The sequence below is a fragment of the Mixophyes fleayi genome, chromosome 4, assembly GCF_038048845.1.
Source record: "Mixophyes fleayi isolate aMixFle1 chromosome 4, aMixFle1.hap1, whole genome shotgun sequence".
NCBI lineage: Eukaryota > Metazoa > Chordata > Amphibia > Anura > Limnodynastidae > Mixophyes > Mixophyes fleayi.
This window is the reverse complement of record NC_134405.1, coordinates 24,452,309-24,472,754: the sequence shown is the minus strand read 5'-3', so window position 1 is coordinate 24,472,754 and position 20,446 is coordinate 24,452,309. Positions and strand designations below refer to the sequence as shown.

The 20,446-nt window shown below is 41.6% G+C and overlaps 1 protein-coding gene across 1 annotated transcript; it reads right to left on the bottom strand.

Moving 5' to 3' along the window:
- Positions 1–3,708: 3,708 nt before the first annotated feature.
- LOC142150581 (sialic acid-binding Ig-like lectin 12) lies at positions 3,709–19,444 on the bottom strand. The gene is made up of 4 exons (XM_075205781.1): positions 19,339–19,444; positions 7,417–7,809; positions 6,309–6,659; positions 3,709–4,100 (listed from the first exon to the last, which is right to left on the bottom strand). Exons 1-4 carry the CDS (start codon positions 19,373–19,375, stop codon positions 3,709–3,711), a joined length of 1,173 nt encoding a protein of 390 aa, XP_075061882.1. The 5' UTR covers positions 19,376–19,444.
- Positions 19,445–20,446: the final 1,002 nt, after the last annotated feature.

Sequence of the window (20,446 nt, the reverse complement as noted above, 5' to 3'; positions counted from 1 at the left end):
ATTACTTATATTACTATACTTACTTATTATTACTTACTTATATTACAATAAGTAGTACTTTTTTTCTTGATGTTTTCAGATCTGAAAAATTATGTATATATTTTAACTTCCTGTAAAAAAACTCACTGAACTCTGTAATCCATGCAAATGGGCCAAGCACCACCAGCTTAGGCATTGTAAGTGGACAGTGTCATAAACCCCAGCACTCTGTTGTGATTGGCTGGGAACTTAAGCAATTGTCTATAAGAAGGTAAGCTTCAACATGATTGGCCAAAAGATCACGATGATGAAGTGCCCAGCCAATCACAGTAAAGTGCTGTAATTTCTGACACTGTCCACTGACAGTGCCTTAACCTGCGCCTCTCAGTTTGGCTGCAGCATACATCTCGTAAGTAACTGGTGCTTGCTTGTTAATTACATACAATTGGGCCGATGTAGAAAACATTCACTTTAAAATAGATTTAGACGCCTATTGGAATTGTGGGACATGTTTATCAATAGGTCTCTTTAAAGCTGTCTTGTGCATGAGCAGTGAAACTACTGAAACCCCAGGTTTGGGCTTCAAAAAAGTATTATTATTATTATTATTATTATTATTATTATCTATGACTTATAAGGTGCCAAAAAGGGTCCGCAGCGCCGTACATTACATATACAGAAAACAGAACCAAGACACAACATGATACAAAAATATATACAAACACAGGTGACCGGGTAATGTAAATCAGATTATATCTGACAGATAGTGAAAGGGATGGTAGAAATCAGCGAGAAGAAGGTCAAAGTTTAAGAAAACAGGGCTAGCGAAGCAGGCCAAGAGGTACAGAAGGTGAATGAGCAGTAGAAGGAGCACACAAGGAAAGAGGGCCCTGCTCATGAGAGCTTACATCCTAAAGGGAAGAGGGAGACACAAAAAGGGTGGTACTAACTGGGGGAGAGAGCCAGGACAAGGAAGTTAGGAGGAAGACTGATAGAATTGAATAAAGAAATGAGTCTTAAGGGCACGCTTGAAGCCTTTGAGAGTAGATGCTAACCTGATGGAACGTGGAAGATGGTTTCACAGCAGGGGAGCAGCCCGGGCAAAGTCCTGAAGACGAGAGTGAGAGGAGGTGATCAGTGAAGTAGTGAGGCGGCTGTCACAGGCAGAGCGGAGTGGGCGGGTAGGAGTGTAGGTAGAGATGAGATTTAAGATGTAGGGAGGGGAGGATTCACTAAGAGCTTTAAAAGTAAGGGTGAGGAGTTTAAATTTTATTCTCTATGGTATGGGGAGCCAATGTAGTGACTGTTGGAGGGAGACTGCAGTTACGGAGCGGCGGGAGAGAAAAATGAGGCGGGCAGCAGCATTGAGGATAGACTTAAGAGGATCAAGGCGAGAATCAGGTAGGCCAGAGAGAAGAAGGTTACAGTAGTCAAGGCGAGAGATAACAAGCGAGTGAACAAGGGTTTTCGTGGCTTCCGTGGTGAGAAAGGGACGTATCTTAGATATATTCCGAAGGTGGAAGTAGCAGGATTTTGAGAGGGACAGAATGTGAGGCTTAAATGAGAGGGAGGAATCAAGGATGACCCCAAGGCATCGGACTTGGGGCACAGAAACAAGAGTAGTGTTATTAACAGAAATAGAGAGGGAGGAGGTGGGAGAGTCCTGGCAGGGGGGAAGACTATAAGCTCGGTCTTGGAAATATTGAGTTTAAGGAAGCGTTGGGACATCCAAGATGAGATGGCCGAGAGACAGGAGGAGACACACGAGACAGAAGGGAAGGGGAGAGGTCAGGGGATGAAAGATAAATTTGGGTATCATCAGCATAGAGGTGGTACTGGAGGCCAAAGGAGCTGATGAGGACACCAAGGGAGGAGTTGTAGAGGGAGAAAAGCAGGGGGCCAAGAACGGAGCCTTGAGGAACACGAACAGGTAGGGGAAGAGGGGATGATGTAGAATCATGAGTAGAGACTGAGAAGGAGCAGTTGGTGAGGTTAGAGGAAAACCAGGAGAGGACAGTGTTACATAGGCCTATAGATTTGAGAGTTTGCAAAAGGAGTGCGTGGTCAATGGTATCGAAGGCAGCAGAGAGGTCAAGAAGGATAAGAAGGGAGTATTTAACAATGCAGGTGGTGAAGGATATCAGAGCTCAGGGCTGATTGTGGAATGTTGTCCTCATGTAGCAATGTTTGCAGGTAAAAGGTTCCCCTCCTGTTCTCCTCTTGTTCCTCTCTTGTATATATCTAACTATACTAGTTAATACACTTGTAAGAATTTTACTTAGAAGAATCTTCACTAGCTAACAGCCTATAGGTAAAATATGAAAGTAAATAAATAGATAACATTTATTTATAAAAAAAAAAATCCCAATTTTTTTTTAAAGCATTAATTCGTAAAATAATGCTTTACTCACAGAATATAATTGTTTTTTAATTGATTTTAATCGGTTATTACCAACCTGAGATGGCTATAACAGAACAGGTATTGTTGCTATTCTTTTTAAACAGGCTTTCTCATGGTAATATAATCAACTCTGAATATCAAGCACAAGGCAATATATCAATATCACGTCACTTTAGTTCTCTTTGCATAACTTGGCACAAGGGTGCTAATTTGGTGGTTGTGAGTGGCGAGATTGCTCAAACTGCTGCTGTTTGAGCTTTTTTGCTATTCAAAACATAACAGAAAGCACCATTGACATTTAATTTATTTGGCCAATCATTATTTTTTGAATAAGGGGCAAAATGATTTTAATATTAACTTATGGGGGAATTTTTTTTTCTTTATATTTTTTTAAGGGGACACTATTGTATCATTATATTATTGGGGAAACGTGAGTCTATAATAATATTAACTGATTGTTATTAGAGGATATAATTATTTATGTTGCACAATTTGGTATTACATAGTGCCCGAATAAAATAATAATTAAATAATTTTGTCTCCTTAATATATCTAATTTTTTTTCCCCCATAAGGTAATATTAAATTAATTTTGCCCAAGTAATATAAATGTCAATGGTGTTTTCTCTTATGTTCTGAATGGCAAAATAGTTCAAACAGCATGTTAGAGCTATCATGCCATTCTGAAGCAGGTATTAAAACTGTCCTGTCCTGTCTTTTGGATGGCGGTTTAGATGGCTGTTTTAACCAAACAGCCGGCAATTTGGACAAAACCGCCGGCGGTTTAGCTTATTCAATCCGCCACACATCACCATCAATTTTAAATCGCAGCCTCAAACCGGACTATAGTAAATGCGGCGGTTTGGCCCACTAAACCGCCGGCGATGGGTGGAGGTTACAAATCCCCACAAACTCGATTCTTAGTAAATCTAGCCCATAGACCTTTGTTTTTGTTGTTGTCTCTTGACTAATTTGGGGATCCAGGAAACACTTATCAAGAGCAAATGCCTGCAAGCCCCCAGGAAAACAGAGTGCATTACTGCAAATAGGCGATATATAGAGCACCTAATTTTAGTGACATTGTTTTGGTACAAAGGGGTCGGAAGCTGGATTTTGGTGTGACCTTTACACTTTGGTGTGACCTTTACACTTTGCACAGTGCACCACATCAAGATACTTCTGCCTCTCCACACAGCAAGGCACATTTTTACTTCATGGAGGATACTGCGGAGTACTGAGAGAAGGAAGGCTCCTTGATGTCTGCTGGGCAGACTGTTGAGTTGCACTGGTGTAAAAGATAGCTGTGTATAACACATTGGGACTATGTAACTATATCTGTAAATAATGTGTTTTGGTTTTACCTGTTTTTAATGTTATCTGACGTCCATATTGGATCTCTGAGCTGACAATGTTAGAACCAACACAGAATTTGAGCACCACGAAGCAGTAATATGTAGCATAGTCCGTTTCTCGAACCCCCTTTATATGGAGATCAGCCAGTCCTCTCAGCTCCGTTCTTCTTTTGAAACTGGGATGAACCAACTCTTTGGAGGGGTGGTAGGCAAAAACATCACTTGGGCTGCCAACTCTCCAGTAAATTCCAGTCCACATAGGGTCTTTGTCTGTTGGGATGGAATACGAGCAGCTGATGGTGACAGAGTCTTCTAATTCAACTGAGACCTCAGACTGAGGGATTATGAATTCAGGGTCATTCTTAGAGGCTGAAAAGTAGTGTGAGACATGGAATAATTACAAATTATGATTTTCACTAATGATCATTCAGAGTCGACTGATTGGTTTTGCATTTGAGATCAATGCTAGAGGCTGTAAAGATAGTGTGAGACGTTGATTACAGAAAATAAAACCATAATTATCAGTAACGAATTCATTGTAAGAGCTTCAAAGAGATTTGTAAGACGGTAAGACATTTATTATATCACTGCATACTTTCTATAAGATGCTGTTATTTACTTAGCTCAGACAATAAATAAGACTTTAAAGAAGCGATGGACAATTTCATACATATATAAAAGAAACAAATAAAGTAACCCGTCCCTAACTCACTCTACTCACGTCTACTGCAACTCTAAACATGTCATGTGACTCAACCTCGTTTATATCTATGAATGTGTTGGGTAATTACATAAAGCTACTTACACTCATTCTGTACATAGCAGCTTCTCAGACACTTCAGTGACTTCCCTATCATGGTGACTAGATGTTAGGGTTCCTATAGAGGATGTCATCATATCAATCTGGTGACAGTTTTATTGTCACATTTAGGATATTCACTGTTCAACAAGAAGACATTTTTGCATTCTGTTACTGGTTTATTCATATTGCTAATGAGCAAGAGCTGGGCACAGTGCGATATCTGGCTTCTGCCACCAGAATTCTGGGACATCAAAATGTGTAAATAGTGTGTGTCTTTAAAAGGACTATAAAATTATTGTTGCTGTACATGCTGTACTGCATAGATAGCCAGATGTCTTTCACTATTACAGGATGGTCACACCAACAAACACCTTCAACACAGCATCCAAGAAGGAAATATCTATCATTATGGGCAACATGGTGGCTTAGTGGTTAGCACTTCTGCCTCCCAGCACTGGGGTCAAGAGTTCAATTCCCGACCATGGCCTCAATTGACTTCATTCAGTCCAGAATCACCTTATAACCTGATTAATTTATATCTTCAAGGCTAAAGGACTTCTGCGTACTCTTTCATATTGTGTAAACTGTAATTAAATCACATGTAAGGTGATTCTGGACTGAATGAAGTCAATTGATCAATTAGACACCTGAAGGAGGGTGTGTATATATACACTGTCGGGATACTTGAGATCCATTGAGCTTCTGATGAAACGGCTATAGCCGAGAAACGCGTCAAGCCTGTTTTTTACTGAAAGCTTTGCATATCCATTTTATGCCACGATATCCCCAGGGATCTGAACAACTTATACGGAGTTCTGGATGTGTTGCATTTACACGGCACTACGAAAGAGACAGCTCCACACAGGAGGGTCTGTCCAGCCGCACGGCAAACCATGTGACTCTTTCATTATCTCCAAGTTAACCTATACAGACTGAGGTCCGTTTATGTTTCTGTCAAACTTATATCAAGTCCTTTTGGCCATTAATGAACTGTACGGGACTTCTTAATCAGATCTACACATAAAATGGAGAGTTTTATTATATCGATTCCAACAGTGTGGTTTGACTTGAAGTGATTATTTGCCATACCGATAGCACCAGGGGAATAGTTCAACATACTACAATGAGGGAACATACGTGACACTCATCTTCTATTCCATAGGCTGGATATTGTGACTGACTACATCTCGTTGATGTAATTCCACACTGCAAAGAGCAATATATCACAAAAAAAATGCAAGAAGTCATACTAACTTTTTCCAATATCTCCGTACATTGCATATATTTATATGCTTATTTATTGTTTTTGCCTCACCAAGAGTGGACTGTTAATATCACATGACTATAATACTATAAGTCCAATATAAATTCTGGGACTATAGAATGTACTGTTGATTTTCTATGTCATATGCAGAGCTTTTTTTATACTGTCTATGAATATATTTACAAGATATCTGCATTTATATATAAAATGAATGTATTTTAATATATTTGATGGGAAGTGAGAAGACTAGCGCACCCTTGTGTATTTTTATGGAGTTACATAACTGCCCTACTCGCAGTTATCTAGTGTAAAGAACTTGTAATGATCCAGATCTGCATAGGAGCCACTTAAAAAAACATATTATGGTGCTCACTCTCAGTAGTTTCAAAAACTACCTCTGCTGTTATATGAACTTATTCCCAGTAACTTAAACTATATGTATTTAGATTATCAATGACAGAAAACTTGCATTACAAGTCTTCATTCATTACTAGAATTAAAATTCCCTTACCTGCAACTACGATCTCTGTTCCATATGCAGATCCAGTGACTGAACCTCTTCTTGTCCTCACCTCACAGCAGTACTGATTACTGTCAGATGATGTCACATTTCTTACTTGTAATGAGAGGTCCTCAGGGAAATTCACCACTGACCATTGTCCAAACTTATCAAACTTGTTCTCCTCTGTCCAAGTCCCAATTATATCCTTATTTTCAGAACACAGATCACTCGTTCCCACCTTCCAGGTGACCTTCATTGTAGTATCAGAAGACGTAGGATTATAATGAACATAACATGGTATAGTTACATCTTCTCCCTTTGTAACAGGGACAACATCCAGCTGTTCTACAGAGAACTGATCTACAGAGAGAAGAGAAAAATGTTACAGAAGGTAGCTATGAGTCTGCCCCTCCCCATGCAGGGTGACACAGTGTCCTCCCAAATGTCCCGATGTCAGCGTGACAGTCCCCCTTTTATAGCATTTTATAGCAGGGTGACACAGACAGAAGGGAGCTATGAGTCTGAGCCTCCCCCTGCAGGGTGACACAGTGACACAGACAGAAGGGAGCTATGAGTCTGTCCCTCCCCCTGCAGGGTGACACATTGAAACAGACAGAAGGGAGCTATGAATCTGCCGCTCCCCCTGCAGGGTTACACGGTGACACAGAGAGAAGCGAGCTATGAGTCTGCCCCTTCCCCTGCAGGGTGACACAGTGACACAGACAGAAGGGAACTATGAGTCTGTCCCTCCCAGTGCAGGGTGACAAAGTGACTCAGATAGAAGGGAGCTATGAGTCTGCCGCTCCCCATGCAGGGTGACACAGTGACCTCCCAAATGTCCCGATGTCAGTGTGACAGTCCCCATTTTATAGCTGTCTCCCTTTGTTTCTCCTGGAGTCATGATTGTCCCGTGGGTGGGAATGTTAGGGGAAGGTAGCTTAGCGCTTTACAGCACTAACCATCCCTCTGGAGGTGTGGCCAAATCCCTGTCGAGATGAGGTCATGCCCCCTTCCCGCTGTTGGGGACAAACATGTTGGGAGGTATGTGACTCTGCTCCTCCACCTGAAGGGTTACACAGTGATACAGACAAAAGTTGTAAGATATCATGTGTTTTACTTTTAAAATGAATAAATGTCCCATGACGATTTTGCCACTGTTCTTTTCTTCCATTATTTTCTATCACGACCCGACAGCAGAATAATGGACCATCCGATCTCCTCAGGTTCTGGATTCTGATAGTCGCTGTCCTCTGTTCCTTTGGGTTTCCCACCATGAAGATCCGTCCACTGTAGTCATTATGTGTCTGGTTTTCTGTGTAATGGTAAATAAATGGATAGTTTCCACAGGGGCTGGAATTTCCCTGTCTCCAGTACACTTTCACCACTGTGGAGCTGTCCCAGTACTTAGGATAACTGAAGGTACATGGAAGAGTCACATTTCCTCCTTCTTCCACCATTATCGAGCCTTGCTGTTCTATGCAGTATGCTTTATCTGGGTCAGAGTACGCTCCTGCTGAAGAGACAAAGATCATAATTTTCTCTTTTTTAAAAGTGATGATTTTAACCATTTCTTATTTAACACCTTTTTTTTTCCTTAGTGAAACTCTTAAAGTATTACTATGTTTCCCAATTATTATCAATTCCTTCAGGAACAGAGGAGTATGTACCCTCATGTCCATTTCCCATTCAGTTTTGCTGTGATTTTTTTTTACCAATTTTTATCTTATTCTTATTCTTATTATCTTTTGGTAAGATATTCCTATTTTGAAAACATCATGAAAGGAAAAAACACTTATCCATAAATCTTGCCTTGGAAAGTTTGACCCAATTGGTACATTTCACAAGAGTTTCCCCAAAAAATAATTTCTTGTGTATATATTGGGCAGCACAGTGGCCTAGTGGTTAGCACTTCTGCCTCACAGCGCTGTGGTCATGAGTTCAAATCCCGACCATGGCCTTTTCTGTGTGGAGTTTGTATGTTCTCCCTGTGTTTGCGTGGGTTTCCTCCGGGTGCTCCGGTTTCCTCCCACATTCCAAAATCATACTGGTAGGTTAATTGGCTGCTATCAAAATTGATCCTAGTCTCTCTCTCTCTCTTTGTCTGTCTGTGTGTGAGTGTGTGTCTATATTAGGGAATTTAGACTGTAAGCTCCAATGGAGCAGGGACTGATATGAATGAGTTCTCTGTACAGTGCTGTGGAATTAGTGGCACTATATAAATAAATGATTATATATATATATATATATATATATATATATATATATATATATATATAAAGCTCCAATTTGGTGCCACTTCTGCTAAAAACAATGCTAGTATCAAATTTCACCAGGTGGCTTGTATAATGTGGTATGCCATACTGCCACTTCTGATAGTGCTTTCATTGAAAGACTATCAAATTTCAGTTACTTGTCATTTTCAATACAGCCATTTCTAAATTTCCTCTTCAACCACTGATTTCATCTTAAACCCAATGTACTAAGTTACTCTGCTTTCTGTCTTTTTGTCCCTTCATCTTTGAAAATAAACTTTCTTACACATAATCATGCATTAAATACTTAGGACAAAATACTTCAGGGATGGATTGTACAGTGGTTAGTGTTCCTGTAATGGGGTCATGGATTCAATTCCAACCAGCGTACTATGTGTATACAGTTTGTATGGGTTTTCTCCAGGTGCTCCGGTTTCCTTCTACAGTTCAACACCATACTGGAAAGTGGATTGGCTGCTACCAAAAATGTGTGGTAGGGCTTTTAGACTGTAAGCTCCAATGGGACAGGGACTTATGTGAATGATTAAATATTTTCTAGAATGTAACTATTAAAACCTAACCTTTTAACTCTGCATGGATAAGAAATTATAAGCAGCATATAGAACAAGATAATTATTAAAATACAGTAATCCAAGCATGCACTTGGTGCAAAAGTATAAATGTGTTATAACAAACAGCACCAACTTTCAAGCTGCTTCTTATACTGCAGAAACACACATCGTACTCATCTGTCAGTTGCTAATTTCCTGCATTTTTAGCTACTTTTTTTTTAACTTTATTAATAATTTAACAATGCCACCTAGAGACACAGAGGTATAGTAAGTTCTAAAAAGACAGATGTTGATTCAATATGGCATGACAATTGAAGTTTTCAGGCGTGAAACGAAAATTTTCCATTTTATGTCCAACATTTTATTTCTTGTACCCAAAATATCCCCCAATTCAAATAAAAGTGTGAGTTCACCAGACTTCACATAGAAAGTGTGGGGTTTGGTGAGAAGTAAGTTTTAACATGTAGCTAGAAATTCTGCATGCAACTCTGAACAGCTGGGAACTCCGAACTCTAAGGACATAGCAACCATGCATTTTGCAAACCACTGCAGACAACATAAGGTAAGCACCTTCCCCCCCCTCATCACCAGACTGTAATAACAGAAGGAGCTGAACTAAAGAAAGAAAGAATTCTGTGCTGAACCAACATCAGCATCTACAACAACCTACCAAACAATCGAGAGCGATCCAATACCAGAAACATTGCAACCACAAGGCAACATAAACAAAACATCACTACATCCACATACACTGTACCATGGAAAACTGCAGCAAAATCCTAAAACCACAGGCCCAGAGTCCCTGTACCTCTGTGAGACAGTAACCACCTAGACACACTCATCAATTACAAGCCCAGCGTCCAGTGATATATATACTAAAAACAACCCCAACCCACCCTCACCGACTTTCTATTTTGTAACTGAGTTTGAGGTCTTCACACTCCTATCTTCCTCTTTTCTCTCAACCTATTCCCTTGATGCTGTTCATTCCCAACCACTCCCTTTCCCCTAATGCCTGCTGGCATTTATCTCACCTCTTTAAGCATGTGCTCATATCTCCGTTTCTCAAGAAGTCTGTAACGTAATTGTAATGTAAATATGGAGTACTTGCCTTACTCTAGATTAGTGCTGGCTGGCCGGTGGTGCGGAGTCTAACGAACCCCCTGCTGTTCACCAAAAACCGCCGCAAGGCGGGATGGGCTTAGCTGCGGAGGCTCGCAGATCGCGGTCCACTGGTCTGGGTAAACTGGGTTTAGACAATATCGTGGTCAGGAAAGCCGGGTTCGGTAGACAGGAGTAGCAGAGATATACGTGGTCAGGAGAGCCGGTTCAGTACACAAGGATAGCAGAGAGAATCTTGGTCAGAAAGCCTCGGTCTGGTACGCTGGGGTTGAAGAGCCGGGATAGGCACAAGCAGGTCTGGTACACAGGAGTAGCAACACTGAAACAACTGAGTCAGGAATGGAGGAAGTTGCTCTGACGCTCCCCAGGCATCAGAGCGGAGTTTACATAGCCACAGGTTTGAATTCCCCGCCCCGCTGAGATCATGTGACTGCCGCGCCGAACCCGGAAGAGAGAGAGGAGAAGCTGTGATCGCGGCGCAGGAGCAGGGAAAGGTGAGTGTAACAAAGTCATCTCTTGACCCTACTTATCTCTTCAACTACTGCTCCATTTCTCTGCTCCCCCTTTTCTTCCAAACTTATCAAACAGCTTGTCTACAACCAATGATTCATTTTATCTCTGAACACTACAGTCTGGATAGTATAATTTAGCAAAGAAGATACAAAAAAAAAACCAATGGCATAAAAACAAGAACAAAAAGTGACCAATATCGCACAGATCTACATAAAGATAAATGCCAATGACTCTGATAGCTCGCGGCTGAGTTAGCACAGACCACGGGTCCTTTACGATGATCCAGATCGAGTTGCCTCTGCTGAGGCTCATCTACGGGGCTTAAAGCAAGGCCGGCACTCGGCAGAAGAATACTGCGCTGAATTCCGCAGATGGTCGCCTGACAGTGAGTGGAATGATCCAGCGTTATGCAGCCAGTTTCGCTTAGGACTGTCAGAGGAGATTAAGGATTCACTTGTGTAGTATCCTTCCCCCGCCTCGTTGGAGAGCCTTATGCAACTCGCCATTAAAATTAACAGGAGGATCGAGGAGAGGAGGACAGAGAAAGAGGCGTCTTATTTGTCTGCAATTATTTCAGCTTCCATGGATGTTGAGAAGCCTATGCAGTCAGGGGCGTTTCACCTCCATCCGGAGGAAAGAGACAAGAGACGGTCACAAGGCCTATATCTTTATTGTGGCAATAAGGGCCACTTTTCCTGTTCTTCTCCATACAAACCTGAAAAGGGAGCATGTCTGGGAAAAGTCCACTTGGGGTTCCAAATCGTTTCCCAAAAGAATGCTGTCCTGATTTCTGCACAAGTTACTTTCGGTACCAGTTCCGTGGCCCTATCTGCCTTCATTGATAGTGGAGCGGCCGGCAACTTCCTCGACATCGGGTTTGCCCATTCTGCTGGGATTCCTATGGTGAAGCTTCGTTCTGCAGTTACAGTTTGTGGTCTAGATGGGAGTCCATTGCCTGGAGGTAAAATTGTTTGCGAGACTCCATCACTACAACTGAACATAGGAGCTCTCCATTCCGAGGCCATAACCCTCTTCCTTATCGACTGTCCATCAGTCCCGCTGATCCTGGGCCATCCGTGGCTTTCCCGTCACAATCCTGTCGTGGATTTGGAAAAAGGTGAAATTGTCCAGTGGAGCTCGTATTGTACACAGTCCTGCTTGACTCTGCCTCTGCGGGTAATCAAGTCTATTCCGGAGCAACTTCCAGCACAATATCATGAGTACTGGGATGTGTTCTCCAAAAAGGCTGCTGACACCTTACCACCTCATCGAGACTTTGACTGTGCTATTGAGCTGATTCCTGGTTCCAAGTTACCTAAGGGGCGCTTATATTCTCTCTCTGGTCCCGAGACCAAGTCCATGCAAGCTTATATTGAGGAGAATATTGAGAAGCGGTTCATCAGGCCATCTAAATCTCCTGTAGGTGCCGGATGCTTCTTTGTGTCAAAAAAGATGGTGGACTGCGGCCCTGCATTGACTATCGGGGTCTCAATCAAATTACAGTCAAGAACACCTATCCTCTCCCTCTCATCTCGGTGTTATTCGATCAGTTAAGAGGTGCCACGGCTTTCACCAAAATCGATCTCCGTGGCGCATACAACCTCATCCGCATCAGAGAGGGAGATGAATGGAAGACGGCATTCAATACACACTCCGGCCACTACGAGTATCTGGTCATGCCGTTTGGCCTCAGTAATGCACCTGCTGTGTTTCAAGATCTGATTAACGAAGTGCTACGAGAGTTCCTTGATTGTTTCGTGGTCGTCTATTTAGACGACATTCTCATCTATTCCAAGTCATTAACTATACATCGGGGGCACGTCACACAGGTCCTACAGAAATTGCGAGAACACCACCTTTATGCCAAATTAGAAAAGTGCGAGTTTGAGGTGCAGAAGGTATCCTTCCTAGGCTACGTAATTTCTTCGGAAAGGTTCTCCATGGATCCAACCAAGGTCCAAGCTATCCTGGATTGGGTGCAACCAAATAATCTCAAAGTGGTGCAGAGGTTCCTGGGCTTCGCCAATTATTATAGAAGGTTCATTCGTGGCTTTGGTCATATTGTGGCTCCTATTGTCACCCTGACCCGCAAAGGAATGGATTCCACTAATTGCTCGCCTCAAGCAATAGCTGCATTTGAAAGCTTGAAAAAGACCTTTGTATCCGCTCAGGTCCTTAGACACCCAGATCCTAAAAAAACATTTGTTCTTGAGGTTGACGCCTCTGATGTCGGTGCTGGTGCTATATTGTCTCAAAAGGACTCTCATACTCACCGTCTGCACCCATGTGCCTACTTTTCTCGTAAATTCTCTTCGGCGGAAGCCAACTATGATGTGGGAAACGAGAACTATTGGCAATTAAGTGGACCTTTGAGGAGTGGCGTCATTGGCTGGAGGGTGCTACGCATCAGATTTCCGTTATTACGGATCATAAAAACCTACAATATATTCAGTCGGCCAAACGTCTGAACCCCAGACAGGCCCGTTAGTCGCTATTTTTCACTCGATTCGATTTTGTAATCACCTACCGACCAGGTTCTAAGAATGTCCGAGCAGATGCTCTGTCCAGAAGCTTCCTGGCAAATCATGTTCCAATTATGAATCCGGAACCTATCATTCCCCCTTCCATAATCCACGCTGGGCTGACCAAAGACCTGAGCATTACACTCCAAAGGTTTCAAAGGATAGCCCCTGATAATACCCCGGACGGATGTTTATTTGTGCCGGTTCATTTAAGGAAGGCGGTTCTTGCAGAAGCTCACAATAGTAAGACTGCTGGACATCCCGGAATCCGGGAAAACGTTGGAAATCTTATCCCGTACTGTATGGTGGCCATCGTTACCTACTGATGTCAGGAGTTATGTTCTCTCTTGCAAGGGTTGTGCCAGGAATAAAGTTCCCAGGAATCATCTGGTAGGTCAATTGATTCCATTGCCCGTTCCTGCAAAACCCTGGACTCATTTGTCCATGGACTTTATAGTCGATCTGCCACTCTCTGCAGGACATAACACCATATGGGTTGTAGTAGATCGATTCAGCAAGATGTCTCACTTCATACCACTAACCAGGCTCCCTAGTGCTCGAAATCTAGCTGTGCTGTTCATCCAGCACATATTCCGCCTCCATGGACTTCCTGTTGACATTGTTTCTGATCGTGGGTCACAATTTATAGCACAATTTTGGAAATCCTTTTGTACCCTGCTTGGAATCAAGATTAGCCTGTCGTCTGTATACCACCCTCAGTCTAATGGGCAGACTGAAAGGGTTAATCAGTCCTTGGAGCAGTTCTTACGATGCTACACTTCCAAATTTCACGACAACTGGTCGTCCTTATTGCCCTGGGCAGAATTTGCCTATAACAATTCATATCATTCATCTACGCAAATCTCGCCATTCTATTGCAACTTTGGTTTCCATCCCAGATCCAATTCCTTGTATTCCCTCAGATCCGCTGGTATTCCGGAGATTCGTTCCACAGCTGCTGACATCCAGGTCATTTGGAAAAAAGTGCAATTTGCTTTAAGACGGGCCTCATTTTCTGCGAAAAAAATTTCTGATCGCCACCGTACCACCTGCTCCCTTAAAGTGGGCCAGAAAGTGTGGCTTTCTACACAAAATATTAGGCTCAGACAGCCTTGCAGGAAATTGGGCCCTAAATTCATCAGTCCGTTTCTCATTGTTAAGCAGATCAATGCCATGGCATTTAGATTGAAAATTCCTGGGTCATTAAGGATACCAAACACATTTCATTGCTCTTAAGCCTGTGCTATACCCAAGTCAATCCCAGCTCCCAAGTCCACATGTACAGAATCGGAATAAGCCTCAAAAATACATAATTCAGAAGATTCTCGATTCTAATAACGTGCAGGGCTAGGTGCACTTCCTGGTACAGTGGAGGAATCGCGGCTTGGAAGAGCGGTCCTGGGTCCTGCGGAGAAAACTTAATGCTACAAAACTTTTAAGAGAATTTTTCAAAAAATTCCCTAAAAAACCTGGGTGTCGGGGTTCCTTAACCCCTCCTTAGGGGGGGGATACTGTCAGGAGCCGCGGTACTGTCAGGAGGCCTCGGGCACCGCCGCGACTCACTTGCTGTTCCTAGTGAACGTCCCGGCCATCTCCATGACGACCGGGGCGTCACTTCCGGTTCTCGGGCCCGACCGTTGCCAAGGCAACGGCCGGATGCCGGGTGTAACAAGCGGTGCGCCCCGGCAAGTGAGGCAGCCGGGCGCATGCGCTAGGATAGCCTGCGGGCTAATTAATGTCAGGGGCATGGGCTGTGATGTGTTGCAGGGCTAAGCCCTGATTGGCCAAAGTCTGTATATTAGGCAGGGAGGGCTTAGCCTCCCTGCCGGTTATAGCGTCCAGTCTGCCGGTCAGCTAACCTGCTCCTGCTCCTGTTTAGTATTAGTGATAACCTGTTTGGACTGATTGCCTGTGTATGACCCCTTGCCTGGATTTTGACCCTGCCTGTGTATCCTGTGACCCTGACCTTCTTGCCTGTATCTGGATCTAGCTACAGTGCTTGTGACCCATGACCCCGGACCGTGTAATGGATTCCCTGTCTGCTGCCGGCCCTCGACCCTTGCCTGGACTTCACTCCGCTTTCCCGGGTTCTCCCTAGTCGGTACGCACTTCACGACCCTCTGCTAGTCTGCGGCCAAGTCTGTCCCCACCACTAGGGGCTCCAGTGAACACCTGACTGGCAGAGCAGACTCCGGGTTGTGCTGTACCAGCTAGAGGGGTTCCTAACAATACTCTTCAACTACTGCTCCATTTCTCTGCTCCGCCTTTTCTTCCAAACTTCTCAAACAGTTTGTCTACAACCAATGATTCATTTTCTCTCTGAACACTACAGTCTGGATAGTATAATTTAGCAAAGAAGATACAAAAAAAAAACAATAGCATAAAAACAAGAACAAAAAGTGACCAATATCGCACAGATCTACATAAAGATAAATGCCAATGACTCTGATAGCTCGCGGCTGAGTTAGCACAGACCACGGGATTGATAAACGTGGATTGTGAATTGCCTAAATGTAAAACTCAAAAGCTAAAAAATCGATAACATAGCTTTTGAGTTTTACATTTAGGCAATTTACAATCCACGTTTATCACTTTTTGTTCTTGTTTTTATGCTATTGTTTTTGTAATAAATATCTTCTTTGCTAAATTATACTATCTAGCCTTTTCTCTTTAGTCTTTCAACACACCCATTTCCACACCCCTGTTATCAGTGGATCACAATATCCTATTGTTCAATATTTTAGGTTTCATTGAAACTTGCATCTGATTTGTTTTCTTTTTGACACGTTTCTTTTGAGGTATCATCGTCCCCAAGACACAACAGGATTTTTTATATTTGAAACCATCAGCATTTACAATTGTGACTTTCCAAATTTTCTGGACTATACATCTCTGGGATTCCACTACATTATGACTTTTTTTCATTTTTTAATTTTTTATAGATTTTATTATTATTATTGGTATTATCAATATTGGACATTTTTCAAGCATTTCACTCTTTTGACCTGATGAGTGATGTCTCTTAGATGATGTTATAACTATAAAATGTTAATTTATATCTATATCATACAATAATATTACTCATCACGTATCATTGCCATTTGTTATATAAGTCTCAGCATTTTCAGTAGCATTTTAAGTGCATACTATACATTTGTTGTATCAATTTATTGGTACATTATACCTACCTAGGAATAGTATCTATTTGCATCATTGCTACCTTTTGGTTTCTATATAGCAGATATATGTACTTACAATCTCTTGGCTTTATTCTCATTGGTGTTTTCATTACTGTGAGCGCATTTGGGACATTTCTTTGTTTGTGTTTGATATGTCAAGGAGGGATAACTTGGTCCCATTTTCTGCTATGGTAATGCTGTTTTAGGCCTGGTTTTAGCGCAGGTTTTTTCGTTTTTTAGTTCTTCTCTTTATAACTTAAATTCCTACCCCCTAATTCCCCAAGCTTTGTTTTCCATTTGTCCACACAACAAAGATCTGTAGACCATGGAACAGCACAAAGTAGTGATATAAGGCTTCTATCAACCTCATTCAGGAAGATTGTGGCGTCCAATGCTCCTCTGAAGAAAAAAAAAGGCCAACCAACCTAATGTTTTGGGGGTTTGTTTTGTTATTTAGGGTTTTTAAAGAAATAGTATGAAATGTCTCGTCTGGAGGGATCTCTAGGGATTTTGGGGTTTGGAAAAACTGTCAGATGATGTTCTCAATACAAAACATTCTCCCAAATTTTGAGACAAACTGTGAGCCTCTTTCTGACATTGAAGCTACTCTGACTACTAATTTCCCCTGTACCTACTAATGTATTCCACTGCCTTTGTGTTTGCTGAGGTTATGTGGATGGAGCGACCAATCCTGCAGTGCTGGCAAAGGTACACAACAGACATTAGTTTTTCCTGATGACCTTATCAGTGGCTCCTTCACTTCTCCCAGGGGCCCACTGTTACTGTCATCACCTACACTCAGAGAAAATCCAAGTGCAGACAGGAACCTCTGCAGCTGCCACTGAGCCTATACCACCATTACATAGGATCATCTTGTGCACATTCTGGAGGAATTGGGAAGTGGATGTTCCCATTTTCCCAAATGTCTGGACCCTCCACCCAACAGAAAGGTACATATTGAAGGTAACTTTTATTGAGTCAGTGTGAAATACTGCCAAGCCAAAGACAACCATAGAAAGGATTCTAGGCTACCCACACCTGTAACAGATGCATATCTGAGCTTATTGGGAAGAGGACAAAGTGTCTACAATGGCCATTGCATCTATCGGTACTTGGAAAATAGAGTGATGCTGTAACAATGTAAATAACAATAGGGAGATTTCTTACACAAAAACATACTCTAGAGGGAAACAGTGGTGGAGTTAGGCGGTGGGAGCGGGAAACTAAAATACGCTTTGTCCCCCATGCCTAAAACAGTCAAACAAATACTACCAATATTTCCTGATGTTTTCAGATCAAAGTTCAGAATGATGATTTGCCCAGCCAACCACAGCAAAGTGCTCTAATTTCTGACACTGTCCACTGACAGTTCCTTAACCGGTGCCTTTAAGTTTGGCTGCGGCATGCATCTTGTAAGTAACTGGGGCTTGTTTGTTAATTACATACAAATGAGCAGATGAAGAAAACTTCCACTTTAGAATAAAATTAGATGCCTATTGGAATTGAGGGACTTGTTTATTAATAGGTCTCTTTATAGCTGCCGTGTGCATGATCAATGTAACTACTGAAAGGTTTGGGCTTCAGTTCCACTAATGTGGAAAGCAATAAAATAAAAAAAGTAAATAAATAGATAACTTTTATTTATAAAAAAAAAATCAAAAAAGTTTTAAAACATTAATTCATAAAATAATGCATTACTCACAGATTATAATTGTTTTTTAATTGATTTTAATCAGTTATTACCAACCTGAGATGGCGATAAGAGAACAGGCATTGTTGCTATTCTTTTTAAACAATCTTTCTCTTGCAAATTATTACCACCAACGCAGTTTATTGTTATCACCGGCGGTAACCTTTTCATGTATTAAGGGAAATTAAGAAAAGCCCTTCACCAGTGAAATCAGCCCCTGTGTCTTGATGTCAGAATGAAAACATTGGACAGTAATTTTCCTCTTTCCTGTGAGAAACTACAAGACACTAGAGAAATAATCCGGGAAACTTTATCACAATCATATTTGCAAAATAGATGAAAAAGGAGAAGTGTTTGTAATGTTTTATACCCTCCTCATTCTGTGTAAAGAGGAAACAGATATCTTGTCTGTCAGGCTTACATATGGCTGAGAAAATGTACAGAACCAGACATAATGCATCATTTTAATTTCTATGAACAATTTGCCTCTTGAAGGTGTGTCTATAGTATATATTGTACATGATCTCTGCAGACATTACATCACTTTATCCCTCTACAGTATAAACAGAAGTGTAAGAGATTGGTGAGCAAAATAATTAACGAACCCCTTCAGAGATAAATAAATAAAATGTGACTGTCGCTGAAAATGAAGGACAGTTGGTAACTACCAGTGCCATTTCTAGAGGAGGACAGCCGAACGCTCACATTAGAGCAAGACAGAGTGGGGCACTTCACCGAAAAGTTATTACTGCATAGAAACGACTGGGGAGGGAGTGAGCAGATGTCAGCATAGTGACATCAATCAGTCTGATGTCACTTATATAAATGAGGTGCCCTAAGGAGCTGCGGACCTAGAGGCACAGGAGCAAGGAATCATGGGAGGTGGGACAGGACAAACAGGAAGAAATACTGGGGCAAAAACCAGACTCAGAACATGGACAAGAAACACAGGAAAGGAGAGCAAAGAAAGTACGAATGGAGGATAGGACAACAGGCATATGGGCATCAGTGTGTCCATATTATATGTATTTCTAAAATTACTGCTGCAATAAGAGTGTGGTGTATATATATATTCACAAACATATACTACTACTAATGTACATCTCCAGTCATCAAGCCTTTTGTACATTTCACACATCAGAGTAATAAGACTAATTTATAATGGGAGATTCTCAGCTGTATCTCTTACCTTGGAAGCAATAAATGAGCAGAACACAGAGTCGCATGTCTCCTTGTAGACCGTGGTAGACAGATGCAGATAATTTCGGTAGTGAAAAGTGAGTATCTACAGGAAGCTCTTTCGATGCTTAACTAAGATTTTTCAGAAAGGATCTCAACTAAGAGGAAGTAAGAGGAGGAGAAGTAAATAAATAGGGATGTAACAACAAAGGGTTGATAAAATTAATAAGTTTTTTGGAAAACCACTAGATGGTACTGTGAAGTCAAACATGTTCGAAGACCTGAAGTTAAGTGATAGAATGGAATAGGCTATTATTTCTTTGTTTTAGTAAAATTTGTGCAAAAAAAAAACAACTGCAGACGCGTGCCAGAGACCAGATCCAGCATTATGGTTCAATCAACGGGTGATAGGGGGGAAGTGGGAGGAACAGGTGGCTATATATATATATATATATTTAACAAGGGGAGACATTTAGCTGGCAATCTGCAGAGAAAGGATGCAAGCAGAGTAACACGGTTGTGCACAGGTGGAGGGCATATGTGTGGCAAGACAATGATATAGAGTCTGATTTAACTTACAAGGTTTGAAAGTGCCTTTTCCCACAGCTACAGGGCCTGTCTGCAGTGAGAGTAATCAAACAAAAGCAGCTGATGGGAACTACCTTTAAAAGAGAAGGTGGGAGTGTCACCTGCACATCAAGCTTTGGCTGTGGGAGGAGGATTCAGAAAACTAAGGAGAAAATAAACCATATTGATAATGATACGTTAAAAGAAAATGCCATCGTTAACCTGTCTAAATACCAACTGAATACATCAGAATTTGCACTACTCAGTAAGGGCCTCTCATTTGCCCCCACAAACAAAAATGAACAAGTTTCAAATGTTAATAGATATTAATAAGTTGACTAGAAAGCTAACGCTTAAAAGACATTTCGCCAGAAAAGAAACAGCTATAATCTCCAATTATGACAGTACATCAAAATCAGGTCTCAAACCTATTTCAAAATTCTACCAACTGGAATCCAGAAGCAGTCACATAGACTTATTTCAGGAGTTAGTAGTCAAGGATTTATGTCAGACTAACTTTACTACCCCTAAAAATCCCAATTTATCTAAAC